The sequence below is a fragment of the Hyperolius riggenbachi genome, chromosome 11, assembly GCF_040937935.1.
Source record: "Hyperolius riggenbachi isolate aHypRig1 chromosome 11, aHypRig1.pri, whole genome shotgun sequence".
NCBI lineage: Eukaryota > Metazoa > Chordata > Amphibia > Anura > Hyperoliidae > Hyperolius > Hyperolius riggenbachi.
The window spans coordinates 96956120-96975257 of record NC_090656.1 but is presented as its reverse complement, the minus strand read 5'-3'; the positions used below and the strand labels follow the sequence as shown (position 1 = coordinate 96975257).

At 43.9% G+C, this 19138-nt stretch overlaps 1 protein-coding gene across 1 annotated transcript in view; it reads right to left on the bottom strand.

Annotated features, from left to right (window-relative positions):
• KIF18A (kinesin family member 18A) overlaps positions 1 to 19138 on the bottom strand; it is a 189645-nt gene that overhangs the window by 38347 nt on the left and 132160 nt on the right. Inside the window, exons 11-14 of the mRNA XM_068261422.1 lie at positions 11788 to 11952; positions 7055 to 7176; positions 1910 to 2148; positions 138 to 230 (exon numbers count right to left, since the gene is read on the bottom strand). Of these exons, the coding sequence (XP_068117523.1) occupies positions 138 to 230; positions 1910 to 2148; positions 7055 to 7176; positions 11788 to 11952 (619 nt within the window). The remainder of the gene's footprint in view (positions 1 to 137; positions 231 to 1909; positions 2149 to 7054; positions 7177 to 11787; positions 11953 to 19138) is intronic.

Below are 19138 nucleotides of genomic sequence, written 5' to 3'. Positions count from 1 at the left end.
TGGATGTAAAAAAAACTCTTTGCAGCTCGATGGTGGTAAGACAAATAACAGAAATGGCAGCAATAACAATGATGGCAATTAGAATAATAGCAATAACGATAGCAGAAGCTGTAATAATAATAGTAGAAAAACCTTACTTTTAAGTGCGATAAAAGGTTTTACAACTGCCAGGTTGCTTTCATTCTGTGTGAGCCTTTCTACCATTTGAGTCTTCTGTACTGGCTTCTCTCCTAGGGAAAAATAATGCTTACATCAGATTACAGTCAACGGAAAGCCCAAACACAGAGTGCCAAATATGCAGCTACTGTGCAGCTCACCAATCTAAAATATATACTAAACTTGGTGTGTCCATGGTCCAGGGGTGTCTTGTAGATGTATTGTGCCCCCCTTGTACCTCATGCCTCCATTGTACCTCTTGTGTCCCCGTGTCTTCCCCCATGCCCCTTTGTGTCCTCTTGTCCCTGTGTCATCATTCCCCCCCTTTTTCCTTTTTGTCCATAGAGTGTGCTTCTTTTGTCCCCATGTCTTTGTTCACCCTGTGTCATTTTTTGTCCTTCCTTTGTCTACCCACATTCCCCACGTTCTTGTGTGTCCACTCTGGTCCCTTATGCACAATCAAAAGCAGCACCTGATCCATCGGCGATCAGAGACCTGTCTTCTCCATCACTGTTCTCCTAGTGCAGGCTTCTGCCGATTGCTTCATTACATGTGGCCAGCACTAGGCGGAACAGTGAGGTAGAAGATCGCTGTTGGGGCCGATGGATCAGGAGAGACGCGCTGCTGCTGCTTTTAATAAAGTGGAGGTGGACATGGGGGCCACAAAGACAAAGGGCGTACCCAGACAATGTGGCGGTTCTGTCATTTATATCGGCGGGCCTTAGTCGAGGACTCCCTGTATTTGGAATATAAGCAGTGACTTTCTCCCCATTTTTTGGGGAGAAAAAGTGCATCTTATATTCTGAAAAACATGGTAATTGTTTTGACAGAACAGAAAGCAAAGTTGGCCATAGACACGACACTGTAGACCACAAGTGGCAGTATATTGGGTCTTTTGCCTGGCCTGCCATTCAAGAGAAACTTTCTGCTGAAACATAGTCCATTGGCAAAGCAAAGATCCATACTCATAGCTGCCTTAAAGCAGATCCGAGCTGAAAAACTATAACAACACACACACACACACACACACACACACACACACACACACACACACACACACACTGTATGTGTGTGTGTGTTACTTGTTATAGTTACTTTTTCATCTCGGATCCGCTTTAAGGCAGCTATGAGTATGGATCTTTGCTTTGCCAATGGACTATGTTTCAGCAGAAAGTTTCTCTTGAATGGCAGGCCAGGCAAAAGACCCAATATACTGACATACACATATACATACACACACACATACATACATACATATTAAAGTACACAGCAAGTCTAGCTGCAAACAGCTTCAAAGGTGTATGCTTATTTATTGCTGTGATACAATGAGGGCAGCCATGCTCTGTCACACTACACTGAGGCAAGCTGATAGCATCTCGAACCCTCAGCCTGTGGAAAATGTCACTCCCCCTCCTCCTCCCCTCTGCCTCTGAAATCTCTGGCTAGTAACCTCCTCCTTCTCCTGCCCAGACTGAGCTCCCATAAGCCCTTGCTACCTGGGACTGAGTGCCAAGGCTCTCTGAAAAGCTGTGGGCGAGGCTTGTTTAGTTTATAGGGAATTAAAGTATTAAAACAAAAAAAGTATTTGGCTTGAGGAATGCCCTATAAAGTATATGAAAGGAACACAATTATGCAATGAGTAAAAGTTTATCTCGGATCCACTTTAACAAGAAAAGTCAACAGTAGCCCAAGGATTAGCAAGTGCAGCATTACATAAAAAGCAAAGTCAGTAAAACATCAGAAATCATCTTACGGCATGGAGTAGTCTGTGTGTATGTCAGATGCGGGAAAGACATGATGGATGAAATGTCTGGGACATCAGATTTGTCTTGGTCTTCAGCAATGGTCTGGTCAGCCCATACCACTGCCTTCTCTCTCTGTACCAAGTGTTCAACTTCCTGGAAATCTGACTCTATAACTGGAGTGGCTAAACCAGCCTGCTTCAATGCTTCATATTGTCTTCTGAAGGCAGGCAGAAAGGAATTCATCAGTCTAAATTAAGAAAAGAAGAGGAATTGGAGTGAGAAATTAGGTTCATGGTTTCAGATTCACTCACAGTAAACTGTTAAATATACAGCAGTAATGGTCATAGAATTGCTAACAATTTCAAGTTGATGCAAAATTATTAATTTATGCAAATATATACAGCTTGGAACTAGACCAATCAAAATTATCAGCTACTGCATTTGCTTGGTTTAATAGCAAGCTGCATAAAATGATTTTTTTTTCTAGGCACACTTTTTATGCTTTGTAAGTCACATAGTAATGAATAAATTGCTTCCCTTTTTCACGGTTGATCGATTGTTAAACAATTGTGGTGGTCAGGTTATAAATATACCTACTGGATTTGGGAATACCAGCTTATTGTCCCCTTCCCTATCCCCAAATTTACTGCATAAAATGAATATCAAATTTGCATGAAGTATTAATAGCTCACTGACCATCTCTAATATACAATTGAAATACACAGATGTAAGGCCTCGTCCACACCCATTAGCGCATATGGCTATGTGATTGGAACAAAACGTGTACAATCACACGCCATCTGTGCTGTTGATCCCATTAATTACAGTGAATGGGTCAGCTCTGCGATTCTCGAAAAATGCACGCAGCAGTGAGATAGCGCATTGCACTGCTGCACAGTGCATATGATGGGAACGGTAGAAATGCTGTCTATGCACTTCTACCATTCTTGTGTGTCACACATTATACATACTGCCAAAATGCGCACGGCAGGGCGTATAGTGAGAACGAGGCATAAATCGTTTTGTCTACCAAAAGGATTGCAACGATAGGGCCTAGTCACACAGGTGTCAAGCAGCACACACAAGTAGTCACTACTGCAAAGCTGGGGAGATGTACACACCAGTGCAGCCTCAACTCCAAGGACTAAAACAATTCTGCATGGATGCATTAAAAAAAACAGACAGTAGACGGATCCTAAGTTTTCTATAGGATCTGTTCACACATCGATTTTGCACATCTTTAGCTAGTAGACTTGTTCTGCACTACAAGACCCAGTCTGCACTGCTGATTAGACAGTGGCTTTCTATCTTGCCATCCCCACCTATTTTCAGCTACCTTAAGCTGTCACAGCTCTCCCTCCTGGTCCTAGAACTTCCTCTCCAGCTTTCCTACTCCTTTGGCTATGTGCCTCTTAGGTCTCCCTTTTTCATGTTCATGCTACAATGGACACCAACAAATACCAAACCAGTAGTGGATGGACATAGCCGATTGTAAACTGGTTTCACTGTGCTCATCTACTTTACCAATCCTGCAGTGGGAACTTAACTGCACTGAAAGCCAAGCAGCAATGTGTAAATGGCAGTGCAGAGCTGTAAACACGGCTTTTGGTGTGAGCAGACCCTTAAAATGGGATTCCAAGATCTAAAGCTAAAGCACACCTGAAGTGAAATGTGAGAATTCTATAGAACGTCTCTCTGTTCCCCTTCTATTTTTCATTGCAAAGTCCAACAAAACAGTTCTTTATTTGTGAAGTTGGGGAAGTCAAACTGCAGCAGCAAACCTTCCGATTCCCTCCATTTCACAGTGTACTTCATAACCTGTTCAGGCCACAACTATACAGTGAGAAAAACAGCATTAGGCCTTGTTTATGCTATACGCATTTCGGCAATGTGTATGGAGTGTGATCAGCAAGATGCACATTCTCTGTAATGAATGGGATCAGCTGCCCAGCGCAAAGCGGCATAAACAGTGTGCGATCGCATCGCCATCTGTGTAGGACAATGTGATCTAATTAATTCTGCTCTGGACTAGTGCAGATCTCACATCAGTCATCAGGACAAGATCCCAGCTTTGTTTGCTTGTAAACAGTGTATATCTGCTGCTAGTAAATCAAAGAATCTCCTGCCAGAATGGAAGCACTGGGAGGTAAGGGGTTCATTTTAAATGTAAAAAAAAAAAAAAGTCTGTTTATGGGAAAAATGTGTAGATGTAATTTTACTATTTGGCCACAAGATGTCCTCACGCGTGACTTTCCAATGCGTAGTAATAAAAGGACGTAATGCGTGGACCGCAGCTCCTGTGGGCCGTAATGGGCCACTTTCACTTTTGTGAGCTTTGGGTCACGATGCTGGAATGGGATTCATTCGCTCATTCACAGCGTGCAGGGCGGCAGGGAGCATGGCCAGGGAGAGAGAGCTGCCCAGTGGCAGCTCAGGAAACCATGCAGGAACACTCTGGCAGGCGTTTTGAACAGGGAATCCCTCTCTCACATGTTTACCTCCAAGATGGTGACAAATATTGTCAGGGGTGGGGTGTTGGTTTGCCAATAGTGTGGTGGTGGGGGCAGAGAACATGTCTCTGTGTCCCATCTGCCCCCCCCAAGCACACCTCGGGTTCTCTTTAAAATAACTGTTCGGCATAAAATCCATTCTTTATTTCTATCTGGTAAACAAGTAAAAAGGATGCTAACCAGGCAATCCAAAAGTTACAAAATTACTATTACTTTGTTGATAAATGATCATTCCCCAGTTTACCTGACTCCTATTTGGTACACACAAAATTTGATATGCACAAAGGCAGTTGCAGGGCACGCTGGGTTGTCCTTTTTTGCTTCTCTATTTTCTCCTCATATATATGTTTTTTTTCTGAGATAGTATGGCTGACAGCTCCTCTTTGAATAAGTTTTGATTGGTTCAATAAATACATCAATAAAAAAAAGTGGGTATGCTCATTGTAAATTGATCAGGAAAAATCTTGCTTACAAACGGAGGGGAAGGCGCTACAGTTTAGTGGCCACATCGCGGTACAAAGCTCGACCATCCATTTACAACTTTATAAGCCAAGAAACTAAAAATAACAGTATGTTGAAAGCAACTGAACATTTTATATGGAATTTTTGTTTGTCTGAATTTCAGCTTTATAAGAATCTACTTCAGCCCACTCCATTGGTTTTCAATTGTGGAAATACCATCTTTTAAAGTATATTGCAAGCAAAGGAAAAACATTCTGCAAAGAGTAAATGCAAGGACTGATAATTGGGAAGATACCAGCGGTCTTCTTCAGATGACTGTACCCAGTATTATAAATGTCAAAAACTCAGTGATCTGCTGATCCATATTTGTGCACGAGTTTACATCTCACGTGTGCCAAGGCAGCAGCCTTTTCCACTTTGTACAGAATATCCTTTATTCCTACTGAATAATTCATGACGAGCAAGAGCCTGTACACTAGCTATAGAGTGCATCTGCAGTATATAAAGGCTGCTCAAGAGTATATAATCAAGGTACCATACCCCAGTAAACTGCTGTAAACCTGGATGCTGAACACAATAACAACAACAAAAACCTTGCTAACAGAGGGCAATATAGGTAAAAGTAGAGAAAAAAAAAAGTCAAACTGTTCAGATATTGGAAGATAAAAGTGAGAACATACGAAAAAACTATCCAATAAAAGTGAAGGAGTATAAAGGTGGCCATACATCAGGCGACTTGGCGGCTGATCGACCATCCGACTCAATATGACTAAAATTGGTTGCATACATCGGGGTGGACATGCTGCAAGATGTAGGGCTTGCTCAATTGGGTGCGCGGCGGTACCTGCATGTGATCTCCTACAGGGCACGCCTATGGCCGGAAGAGCATGACAATCGCGCTGTCATGTGCAGAGCTCTCCTGGCCACTGTTGCGTGCAGCTGGTCCAGCGCACTGATAACAGACTCCAGCGACACAGAAGAGGCTGCTGGGAGGCATTTAGCTAGGAAAGCAGGGGGACAGAGGAGAACGGGGAGAGCGTTGACCATCAGGACATCTCCCCATACTTGCCTGTTTCCCCCTATTTCTCCTAATCATTTCAGCACTGGCATCCTTTAACCATTTTCCGGACCAGTGCGGTGTAAGTCTACTTCCTGCATGTGGATGCGCGACTCTGACAAGACGTAAATTTAAAACAATGCTGTCACGCATTTCCCATCGCCACAACTCACTCGTACTTTTGTCTATGTGACCACAGAGCTCTGAGCTAGCTCCTGACCCTATAATCACTATAAGCCAATTCCATCGGCTTACATTGATGCACAGCATCAGGAGCCTATGAAAGTGGCTCCTGACCTACTCACACAGCTCTGTCGTCATAGGGACGGCAGGTAGAGGGACCTGCGGCGAGGAGAGAGTGGCGAGAGTGGTCTGTGCAGCGAATAGTCGGTAAGCGCCGTTTTGCAATACCAGCAGTCTCTGGTCTGTAAGGCGCCAGAGACTGCTGGTATGCAAGGGGTTAATGTATGCTTTAAAGCTCAGAGGAATTGTGGTTTTTAAACAAAACAAATATCAACCATAGATTGACAATAGAGGTCATGTGACTGCTGACTGCACCTCATTGAAGGCCAAGGCTGCTGGCTAACGTTACATTAAAGTCAGCTGAGGCAGCTGATAATCGCCTCAGCCGATAATCCAGTGTGTGGACAGTAGCCCCTGACCTGCAAGTGTTCTCCAAGATGGATCAACTTTGCCGAGAGACGTCTGATTCCTTTGTGACCCCCGCTCATCACGTCCTTCCATACACTGCAACAGAATGCGTGCTAAGGCACATGCTAAGGTACAGCGTTGGAGCCCAAGGGATCTTCAACCCAACATGTAGAAGCCTTAATATATTGCTCTCTGGCAGTCCAGGACACCAACTTTTATCAGGAACTGTGAAACAATGATGTTCAGGCCTAGATACTGCACATCCCAGATGGCAAACGTGGTAATCATAAAATTGTATTACACAGTTTATTACATTTCTGTAGAAACTGAAAATGTATATATGCAATTTTTACTGTAGGCAATTTCTAATTATGTAGTTTCTGCTTTGCATCTATTCAATGGGATGACTTCAGGGCTTCTTAGCCATTAGTGTTTAGTTAACCATACAAGTGATTTAAACCGTATTCACTTACTTTTCACTGTATCTGTACTCTCGCTCTTGAAGGCATACAAGCCTATTCATATGCTCTATCTGGGATTTTAAATCTTTTACTTCCAGTTTTAAATGACAACACTGCAACTCTGTGGAAAGCTCCTGTAAGGTAAAATAAAAAAATAAATAAAATGGAGGGTGGGAATGTCACTTAGACGGAAGCAGTGAATTCATCATCATCCACAGACACCAACCAGCAAGAAATCATGAAATGCCCAACTACTTACAATTAACTACTGGTATGGATAAATGATTCATGAAAATGTCACAGAAGCTATTTATAGAAAAGGATCATGGCTACTCTGCAAGAGAAGCTTATGAAATATTAACAAATGAAATCTGTGAAGAATCCAGAACCAATGCAAATTAACTTAAAAATAGAAATATTAGGACAGCAGTTTATATTTATGTACTATTCCGACTCATATGGAAGAGTTATGGAAAAAGAAAAAAAACAACGAATCTATAAAGCAATTACGGTAGCAACGTTGAGAATATTAGATAAAATAACAGCATGGAAATCAGCAGGGAGTTGCAGTAAGTGTAAGTTCAACAGAGCCACCATGAGAGATGACAGGGCAGAATTTAACTAGGTTAAACCAGTGGCATGTCTGCTTTCCAGCAGTATTGAGAGGTCACAGTATCACATCCAGATTCCACACACGCGTATATTTTAATAATTTCCTATTCTTTTGTCCACGGCTGAGGGGAGGGGTTAACTTACCCAATGCATCCAGCTTAAATGATGCAATCCACTCACATCCCATGCCACTCCCATGCTTCCTTCTTCCAGGCTTAAAGAGAAACTCTGACCAAGAATTGAACTTTATCCCAGTTTCTCCAATTGTGTGGTTTGAACTTTATCCCAATCAGTAGCTGATACCCCCTTTTACATGAGAAATCTATTCCTTTTCACAAACAGACCATCAGGGGGCGCTGTATGACTGATATTGTGGTGAAACCCCTCCCACAAGAAACTGAGGACTGTGGTACTCCTGGAAGTTTCCGGTCAGTGAACCTTGTTACATTGCGGGAAATAGCCGTTCACAGCTGTTTCCAACTGCCAAAAAAGCATGCAGCAGCTACATCACCTGCCAGCAGTAAAAATGTCACCATGTGATAAATGTCAGAATGTAAATCAGGGATTTAAAAGATTTTACAATGGCCAAACACTGACTAAATCATTTATACATAATTATTGTAAAAATGAAGCATTTTTTTTTTATTACATTATTTTCACTGGAGTTCCACTTTAAGAAGGAAGCATGGGAGTGATGTGGAACACGAATGAAGCGCCTCATTGAATGTGGACCAGTGGGTAGGTTAACCCCCCTCCGCCATGGGCAGCCTGACTACATTTAAATTTCGAGCAGCTATGTACCCGTAACTACTCAGTAAGATCAACCAGGGCTGTGGAGTCGGTACAAAAATCCTCCGACTCCTCAGGTTAGGATTCCACCGACTCCAACTCCTCAACTCCGACTCCTCTAATTTGCATATTACAGTCTTGTTGATTGAAAGTATGTAACATAAAATGCATCTCTTAAAGGGGAACTGAAGTAAGAGGTATACAGAGGGTGCCATATTTCCTTTTTAACAATACCAGTTGCCCGGCAGCCCTGCTGATCTATTTGGCTGTAAGTAGTGTCCTGAAACAAGCATGCAGCTAATCTTGCCAGATCTGACAATGCCAGAGACACCTGATCTGCTGCATGCTTCTTCAGGGGATATGGATAAAAGCATTATAGGCAGAGTAGCAGCAGGACAGCCAGGCAACCGGTATTGCTTAAAAGGAAATAAATATGGCAGCCTCCATATCCCTCTACTTCAGTTGTCCTTTAACTGCCATCGCTTAGGAATTCTAAAAGCCAACTGAACTGAGAGGGATATGGAGGCCAGCTGCCATATTTATTCCCTTTTAAACAAATACCAGTTACCTGGCTATCTAGCTGATCTTCTGCCTCTAATACTTTTAGTCATAAACTTAGGCCTTGTTCACATCATACGCGCTTCTGTGCGCATTTGGAAATGCGTATGACATGGTAACATGCAAGAACGGCAGAAGGGTATAGACAGCCCTTCTGCCATGCACATCAAATGCACTGCGGTACGATGCGCTATGATGCACTTGCGCACTGCTGCATGCATTCAGCCCGCAAGCGCAGAGCTGACCCCTTCACTATCAATGGATGGGATCAGGAGTGCAGCGGGTAGCAGTGCAGATGGCGTGCGATCGTACGTGTTGAGTTCCAATCGCAAGGCCATCTGCACTGCATAGATGTGAACAAGACCTAAAACTAGTCCTTTTGGTAAGAGTACTTGTAGAAGGTACAGACAGGAACAAAGAACATCTATCAGGCCCTAGGCAATGTAACTGTGGGTACATGTAAGAGTGATGTGCAGGTACTCAGCAGGAGAATGAGGAGATTCTTCCTCCATTACACATTCTTCATGCACAATCTGAACCAGGTTTATGGGTGATAGACAACACCTCTTTGTTCAATGTGCACAACATTCCCAGGGGATTCCCTGCAGCTCTGTGGGGAGTGCATATGTAGAGGATAGTATTACTGTGTAACAAAGCAAACCTGAGACAGATGAAAGTTTTATACATATTTGGGGCTTCCTCCAAGCCCCCTTCAGGCTAATCCATCCCTTGCGGTCCTCCTCTGCCACCTGGATCTTATGCTATGGGTCCGGGTACTTGAGTCAGTCGGGCGTAGTGCGCATGCACACACTCTGCCACCAGGAACGTACTACACCTGTGCAGCACTACTGCTTAGATGCAGAACGCTCCTGGCTGTGGAAGCGGCACAAGACCGGACTGCGCTGACTGGCTAAATTACCAGGACTCTGGAGGAGGAGGACAGGGAGGGACTGATTAGCCTGAAGGAAGCCCCAGGTATGTATAAAGCTTTTCTTTTCATCTGTCTCAGGTACCCTTTAATTCATAGTCACCAAACCAAATTTTAACATATTAATTTATTTCATGAGCAAAAGGAGAGCATGAATTTGCATAAACCAGCATCAAGGTCCGTACACACGCCGGACTGCAGGCAACGACGGGTCTGTCGTCACCTCCCGCTGGGCGGGTTTTCAGCAGACAGTCCAGCGTGTGTACAGTCTGTCGGCGGACTGATACGGCTCAGAAACCGCCGTATCAGTCTGCAGACAGACTGTACACAAACCGGACTGTCGCTGGAACGCCCAACCCAGCGGGAGGTGACGATGGACCAGTCGTTGCCTGCAGTCCGGCGTGTGTACGGACCTTCAGCGCAGAATTATTTCCATCTCATTGACCATCTCTATTAGTGACACAGCTACACATCAGGCTTTATTCTTACAGCATAGATGTTATTTAGTATATATAAGAGATTCCTGTGTACACATCATATATACAGTCACAATCAAATATGTATATCTGACTTTAAAAATACGGGGACTGCTTTATTGAAGTATTTTTGATTGGTTTACTTCATTTTTGTGGGCTAAGCAAAGCTATTACTGTATATATAATGTATGACTATTATCTGAGAAATAGAACATTTTCTATTTTAATTACAGTTTAAATTCATTAGGAGTCAGAGTCTGTGCATTTTTTTCTGACTCCAGGTACCCAAAAATTGCTCCGACTCCTCGACTGACTCCACAGTCCTGAGATCAACCCTAGTTGTCATTACATGGCAGCTATGATGAAGAACCACACTGGACCAAAACATGCAAGCTATCTGTAATTGTTGATCATTTTATTGGATACGCCCAGAATAAAGAGGCATTATGCGGACCACAGCTACAACAACTACTGTTTTGTTTTTGTTTTTTTGGACCGGACGTCCAGGATTAAGCAATGCCTAACCTTGAGGGGGAGTGAGCGTGACTATTCACCTAATGACTTTCTAACTGTGTCAGAAAGAAATCCATCACCTAAATCTTTCAAACCACTCTGGTCCTTTCATGTCATGAATGGCATCATTGACCAACAGGGGAACTCAGGATCTCATATCACTTAATTTCTTATTTTCCCTTAAGATGGCCACAGATTACTCAACTTGGCGGCTGATCGACCATCCGATTCAGTAATTATAATCAAATGGGATGAAAGAGCATGCCCGATTGACAATGCAACCAATTTCGGGCCAAAATCAGTCCCATGTATTGATTGGACATGCTGCAAAATCTCAGGCAGAGGTGCTCAGTGGTAACAACATTCGATAATCACAAACGACGAATGCAGTGAAACATCCCAGCTAATGCCCACCCCTAATGTTTTATGCCCCCCTCTTCGGTGCCCATGTAGTTATACTTTACCTGCCACTGTCCTTGTACTTCTGCATTCAGGCCCCACGTGACTACCGGCATATAGCAAGTGTATGGCGCTGGTAACCACGTGGAGGCGCAAATGCAGAAGTACGAGGATGGCAACAGGTGAAGTATAAGTGCGTGGATACAGAAGGGGTGACGACTCAAAACATTAGGCGGAAAAGCGGTCAGAGGCGGCATGACATGCTGAAATCGTTCAGGAATCGGCCTGTGGTTTATGGTGGCCATCTGATCTATCTCCGATCAGAGAGGTCTTTCTCTTAGTTGATCAGCCGCCTAAATTGTTAGATGTGTGATTATCTCAACATGTCCTCCAATCTCTGGAATTTATAACATTTTAGCCATGAAGTTTGTACTGTAGGCTACCTCTGATTCTGAAATGATTAATCTCACCTTTGGGATTTGGTTGCCTGAACCCAACAATTTCATTTCATTTTCCACACGATGGAGCCAGTTTGTGTTCTCTTCAAATCGTTTAAGTTCTTCAGTTTTTCTCTTCTGCAAGATCGCCTGCTTGGCTTTAAGGGCTTCCAGACGGTGGTCCCTTTTGTATGTAGCCTACAAAAAGATAGCATACCATAACAAACTAGGCAGAATCATCCCCGTCTCTACATTACAGGCAAAACAACTTTGCACTTAACCCAACATGGTCTCAAAACCATGTGACCAATATTCAATAATAAAACTACATTATATTGATTTACTCTCCCTTTTCACAGAACAGCAGCAGCCTGTCCTGCCATGGAAAGTTCTCCTCCTAACCCACAAGAGCAATTGCAGCTCTGTAGCATCTACAGTATGGAGCAACTGCAAAATTACCGACGGCAATTATGTTAGACATTAGCAATATCAAAGTGAGTATTCATGATTCTACATAGTACAGGCATCCCTCAACAACCGCTGCTTTAACGGTGCAAAAAGTAGGAAATGTCTTGATATTCTCCTTGTAGTTCCCAAAAGTTTACCTGTTTTGGTCTTCATCACCCACTCTACAAGCCAGAACAGGATGCTTATCAGTAAGGCACATGTCTACACAACAATAGTAAGCAGACCATCATACAAATGGATCATGGAATATTTATGTGTGGGGCGCATATGTGGCAAGCTCCATTCAGGGACCAGTTTCGGACGGCTATTGGGAGCATTTTCGTACTATCAAATGGACATTATTTACATTCCCCCTCATCAATGTGTCCACGTATATGCCAGGGAGAAAGCGGAAGTCTCGCGATCCCGGTGTCCTGACAGGATTGGGCTTTTCTAGGAGAGACCATGAAGATGCACTAGATTGCATACTGTATATAATAAGCACCTGTGAAAACTGCAGACAGCTCCGCAAAACAGGGGAGGGACTTCGATGGGAAACTGCAGAAATTGAAGCCAGGATAGATATGTTACAGTGCAAGTATGATGATTTGCTTGAGGCCCATAAGGATCTTCAGAGGGACTATGAATCCCTGAAGTCTTCTGTCGACATTTTGCATATGCAGACATAGGATTTTGATAACAAATACCATAGATGCAGCAACTTGAGATTGCACGAATTGCTTGAGACTTAGGCAGGGAACACACTTGCAGGGTTGTGATCCCCTGTGAGTCCTGGGTTTCCGTCGGCTTTTACATTCGTGTTTATCCATGACCGTTCCGCTTTTTTGCAGTGGAATATACTGTACGGGAACACGCACTTTGTTCGGGAAAAAACGGAGCGCTGTGCTATTTAAAAACGCCTGCAAAATCACAAACGATAAAGCTCCTCTTTAAACTTGTATTATCTCACAATGGCAAGGTGCTTACAGCCTCCATGCCTGCAGAGGGTGCTAAGCTTCTGGTCCGCTTTGGCACGATAGCCTGTTACCGTCACAATCAGATTGCACCGAAATTGCTCTGGCTATTGATTATTTCTGTTTTACTTCTGCACTGGAAGTTTACCTGGGATTGGTACAGGGTGCCCATAAACCAGTTTTAAGTGGACTCCTGATTTCTAGAGCAATTGCAGGTAAGAAAGCAAGAACGGGTAAAATGATCTTTCTCTTAGGCAGGGTCACACACTTGAATGTTTTCGTGCACTTTTTCTGCACAGAAAAACCGAGACCTGATGTTAATAGGCTGGCTCACACTTCATGTGTTTTTTCGCGAGAAGAAAAAAACTGACATACTGCATGATAATTCTGCACATTTTGTCAGTTTTCTCTATCAATTACAATAGTTGCTGTGAAAAAACACGTACATTTTTCTTCATACAAATACACATGGTGGGAGAAAATGCATGCAGAAAACTGCGCACAGGAAACTGAAAGACGAGGGTGTCCCCTGCCTAACAAAGCTATTGGAAGATCTGTATAGGCGACATGGGCTGTTATAGAACCCGGCTATTGGTCTTTTGCTTCAGCATAAGCAATCTGAGTTGAATAGGTTATTAAATTAGAGAAGGCTTTGAAATTCTCTAAGGCCAAATTTATGTTATATGGTTATAGGCTTTCCCCCATGTTTTCACCTACATATGACAAAAAGTTTGCTCCTTTTTTGGCTCCTCATTTAGTCTCTCTATTTAAAGAATGTTTTGAGTGGTAGCAAGTTTCCACTTTACATGGTTTCTGCTACCTTTTTCCTAGTCCCAAAGCCAAGCACTGATCATACATACCCAAAAAATGTTAGGCTGATCTAAGGGGCGTAACTAGAAATCACCTGGCCTCCCTGCAAAAATTTGGACGCCCCCCACGCCTGCTTAGGGGGGCAGGAGGGGTTGCCACATGAGGGGAGATCGTGGCCATATATCGGCAGAGAGGGGAGACAGTCCCCCCACTCACTCACCTCGGGCTCTCCCCTCAGAGCTCCCCTCCAGCATAAAGCAGTGGCAGCAGGCGGCGGGCAGGTACACATACCTTCATGCGTTCCACGCGGTAGAGGTTCGGCTCTCCTAGTGTCTGACGCTACTTCCTGTTTAAACAGGAAGTAGCGTGAGGCACTTAGAGATCGGACCTCAGCGGTGGATGGAGGTATGTGTTCCTGCCCGTCACCTGCTGACACTGATTGATGTTGGAGGGGAGCACTGAGGGGAGAGCCTGAGGTGAGGGGGGGGGGGGATGTGTGGCCCCATTCTCCCCTCATGCTGCGACCCCTCCAGCCCCCCAAAACAGCCTTGAGCGGGGAGGCTGTCTAAATTTTTGCAGGGGGGGCCGGTGATGTCTAGTTACGCCCCTGGCTGGCAGTATTTGCACTCTAACCTTCAAGGATTTGACCCGCAATAATCATTTAAAGCTGCAATCTCTGCATTGTATGAGGACCCTACTACAGTGATAAGGATCCCTGGGATTAGCTCAGAACCCATCACTTTGAAATGGGGCACAAGGCAGGGATGCCCTTTGTCCCTCCCTCCAGATTTTCGCACAGGCTATGGAGCATTTAGCTGCTGCTATTAGGTTGCACTAGGATAGCCATGGGTATGGTCCCTGTAATCAGAAATTGGTTACTAATCTTCCAATTTTATTTCGGTTATTGGAATCATTTACTTCATTTTCAAGTTTGAGTGTGAAAGCTGCCAAGTCCACTACGAAAGCCTATTAACCTATAAACCTATTTGACCCAGACTCTAAGTAAGCTTTATTAGGGTAATTGTTCAGTGAAATATCTAAATACAGTATGTAAAGGACTGGGCTAAATACAAGACTGCATGGTTATTATGGATTCATATAGCACCAGCATCTTCCGTGGCGCTGAACAACAGAATACAACTACTAAGAAATGATCTGAAGTCCCTTTCTGCTTTCAGATACAGCAAGTGTTAGGCCCCGTTCACACTTGCGTTTTGGCACGTAAACGGACTGGATCCTGATCGGATCCTGACCTGATCAGAACCGTACGGTTCCGATCCGGATCCGGTCCGTTTGTATCAGGCATGCATCAGGCTGCCATCCGGATACGTGGACAAAAAATAGCGAAATTTAAAAAAAAAAAAATGTTGGGGTCAGCAGAAGGTGCACCTGTAGAATCAGGTTCCTCCGCTGCAGGCCTCACCTCCACCTCCGACATTCTGCCAAACAGCCCCAGCACGTCTGTCACTGCTGCTCCACTCCAGACATGCTTGGCCCATGTGTCCCCATCCGAAATGGCCGCTTGGATACGCATAGGAAGTGGGGTAGAACTTCAGGTTTTTGTAGGCAGTGTGTTCTGTGCCTTCCGTTCCCCATTGGTTTCTGTGTTCCTGATGGTGCTGTCAGGCTCAGGTCCGGCTCCAGTCCGGGTGCGTGGGCCGGAGATCCGGACCCAAAAAAACCCGCATGTTGGAAAAGAGTTCGGAGTCCGAATCCGATCCAGCTCCGTACTGTACGGAACGGACACGTGTGAACGTCCGCATAGCCTTTACATTGCTATGCGGAACGTACGTTCCGTTTGTACAGTATGCGGTCCGGATCAGATCCGGAAAATCCAGATAGCGAACGCTAATGTGAACCAGGCCTTAAACTAGAGTCGAAATCTATGCAAATAAGCTGAAAAGTTTGTCAATTCAGCTTGCTGTCTTGTAAAGTAAATAGAAGCCAAAAGAGTTTTCTGATTAAGGATTGTTGCCCTAATCCTTAACTACGAAATCCACATTGGCAGATAAGTTTTGTGGTCATTTGTCGGGCAGTAAAAAGGACTAATCATTTGGTTGCTAAAAATTTGCAGGAAAACTGCAGGCAAGCCAGAATCATTAGCATATCATTGACCTTTATGTAGCAGATAGATGGTCTTAAAGCATACCAAAGGGAACCAGAGGTGAGAGGGATATGGAGACTGCCATATTTATTTCTATGTAAACCATGCCAGTTGCCTGGCAGCCCTGTTCATACTCTGGCATAAGTAGTGTCCGAGTAAAAACCATGGAATAAGCATATGGCTAATGCAGTAAAACCTGAGTCAACTGAGTCACAGTACCTGATCTGCTACATGCTTGTTCAGGGTCTATGGCTAAAAGTATTAACCTCCTTAGAGGTATGCCCGACACTGTGTCGGGCATACCGCTCTCTGGCTTTACAAGTCCCCCAAGAAATGTTTTTCTGATCCAATGGTTGTAATAACTTTAACTAGTACTAGGCTAGCTAGTCTATGTGGCCGGCACCCCCCGATCCAGCCAGTTTATACGGTACCCAGCCTAGCTCCAGAGATCGGCGCAGCCTTTCCGCACAGCTCCAGCCTCTCTATGGGGAGTGTCGGGTCTGCATATGATGTCATGACATCATGTATGATCCTCCCCATAGCGAAGAGCGGAGCTGTGCAGGGAGGCTGTGCCGATCGCTGGATCCAGGCTGGGTAACGTATAAACTGGCTAGATCGGGGGGTGATGGCCACATACACTAGCTAGCCTAGTGCTAGCTAAAGTTATTACAGCCATTGGATCAGAAATTATTCAAGGGGGAATATAAAACTGTAAAACCTCCTGAGCGGCGTAACGCTCAGGAGGTTAAAGACACAGGATCATGAGGACTGAAAGGCAACTGGTATATTTTAAAAGGAAATTAATACAGCAGCCTCCATATCTCTCTCACCTCAGGTTCCCTTTAAGTGACATGATGAGACAAACAAATGTATATAAAGCACTAGTCCTAAGAAATTATCTGAAGTCCCTTTCTGTTTTCAGGTACAGCAAGTGTTTAACTAGAGTTACCATCTAAGAAAATAAGCTGAAAAGTTTGCCAATTCAGCTGGCTGTCCTGTAAAGTAAATAGAAGCCAAAAATGTTATTGAACTGAGAAAAGAGAGTGACAAGGTATTAGACCTTGTTCACATTCTCGATCGCTGAGCGATTTTTAGATCGCTTTTCCCTGCACTTTGCGCTTAGAAAAACGCTTTGGTACTTATCCGTTAGCCGGGCGCATCCGGCAGGTGGCGCGGTTGATGTTAATTCCAATCATAATTACTTCACGTAAACCTGTGAATGTAAACGCCGGATGCGCCCGGCTTAACAGATCAAGCCGCCGGCTTGCTTCGTGTCTCGCTCTTCTCCCCCTCTTGCCCTCTCTCCTATAGAACACTGGGGAGGGGACATGCGTGTCCCCCCAGAATCGTTAGTCGCAATGCCGTGACGAACGACTCTGGGAGGACACGCATGTCCCCTCCCCAAGGCTCATATGAGAGAGGGCAAGCGGGGGAGGAGAGCGAGACACTGACAAAGCAAGCCAGCGGCTTGATCTGTTTAAGCCGGGCGCATCCGGCGTTTACATTCACAGGTTTACGTGAAGTAATTATGATTGGAATTAACATCAACAGCGCCACCTGCCGGATGCGCCCGGCTAACGGATAAGTACCAACGCTTTTGCTGAGCGATTAAGATTTTCACTTTCTGACCTTAGACAGGAAGTTATCTCTCAGACCCAGAAATTAATAAATACAATATATTTATTCTTAAAAGCGCTCAGGAAATCCCTATGCAAAGCACTTTTTCCAAACACTTTGCAATTTCCCTATACCTTCCATTGAGCAAAAATGCTAAGAAAATGGTACATGTAGTGCGTTTGCCATTTTAATAAAATCAAAACGCTCACATGTGAACACTGTCATAGGAAATCATTACACAAGCGCTTTTAGGACGATTTGCAAAATCGCCGGCGCTTAAAAAACTCAGCAAACGCTGATAGTGTGAACAAGCCCTAAGTGCCAAAAAGTTCAAGAGTCATTACTACTGTTTGTTTTGCAGCTAGACAAAGCAGATTTCACATCAGACTGTTACAGCTGCTCTTTAGCATTCAGTCTTAAAAATAAAGCCCTTAACCTAAAAATAAAAAATGAGACTCAGTTCTAGGCTACTGTTATTCGATTTATCAGTAGTAAAACACAGAATTAATTGCCTCATAAGTTTATTTTCACTTCGGTTTTCCTTTAATACATGCCGGCATTGACAGTTCAATGACCGCTGGGTACCTTTATAAGAAGCATTCATGGACTTACCAAATGTTACATAAGTGAGCCTATTTAGCAAAATGTGCAGCGCTCACAATCCACCAGACAGACACCATTTGATTACTAAGGCCCCAGTAACGGTAAATCTGCATGCTGTCTTTTCACACGCCCTTACTGATTGATGGATTGTCTCTATAGTACATCATCCTAGCCCATGTTACTCTATCAGGGAATTCCTTCTAACTTGTCGCCTTGCTATTTCCCTGCATTCAGCCTCAAAGCTGGTGTCTATAGTTACTCTGACATCATCTCAGGTGTGGAGAGTGGATTATGAAGCATATTAACCGGAAACAGCTGCCAAGCTAAACTTCAGGGAAAAAAAATAAATAAAAAATATAGCCTAGTATTGTCAGATGGCAGATTGCCACTTCACACAAGTTTACATTTTAATCTGAGCTCAGGGTGGCGAGGAGGTTCATAAGAAAAAAAAAATCTAAATCAAATACGCCAGCATATGGTTCTCTCACCAATTCTGAGCTGCGCAGCTAAACTTTGCAGAATTAAGGCAGTTCAGTGATGCCAACCATATGTGCAATGAGGTGAGCAATCGTTCTTCCATTTCCAGACAGCCACAACGCAAAGTACGGTAGTTATTTGTTGGAGTCAAAACTTCTCAACTCATTCAGAACTGGAAGCAAAGAAAACTAATGCAGTTTTCAGTCACAGAAATTAAAGAATTTACTGTTAAAATGACATTGTTATTTAGAAATAGTTCATGAAGCTATAAGTGAAGCATGCTTACAGCAGTGATTGTTCTCTGCTTAAAGGGGACCTGAACTATTGCAAAGGAGAGAAGGAAAACGGTGAA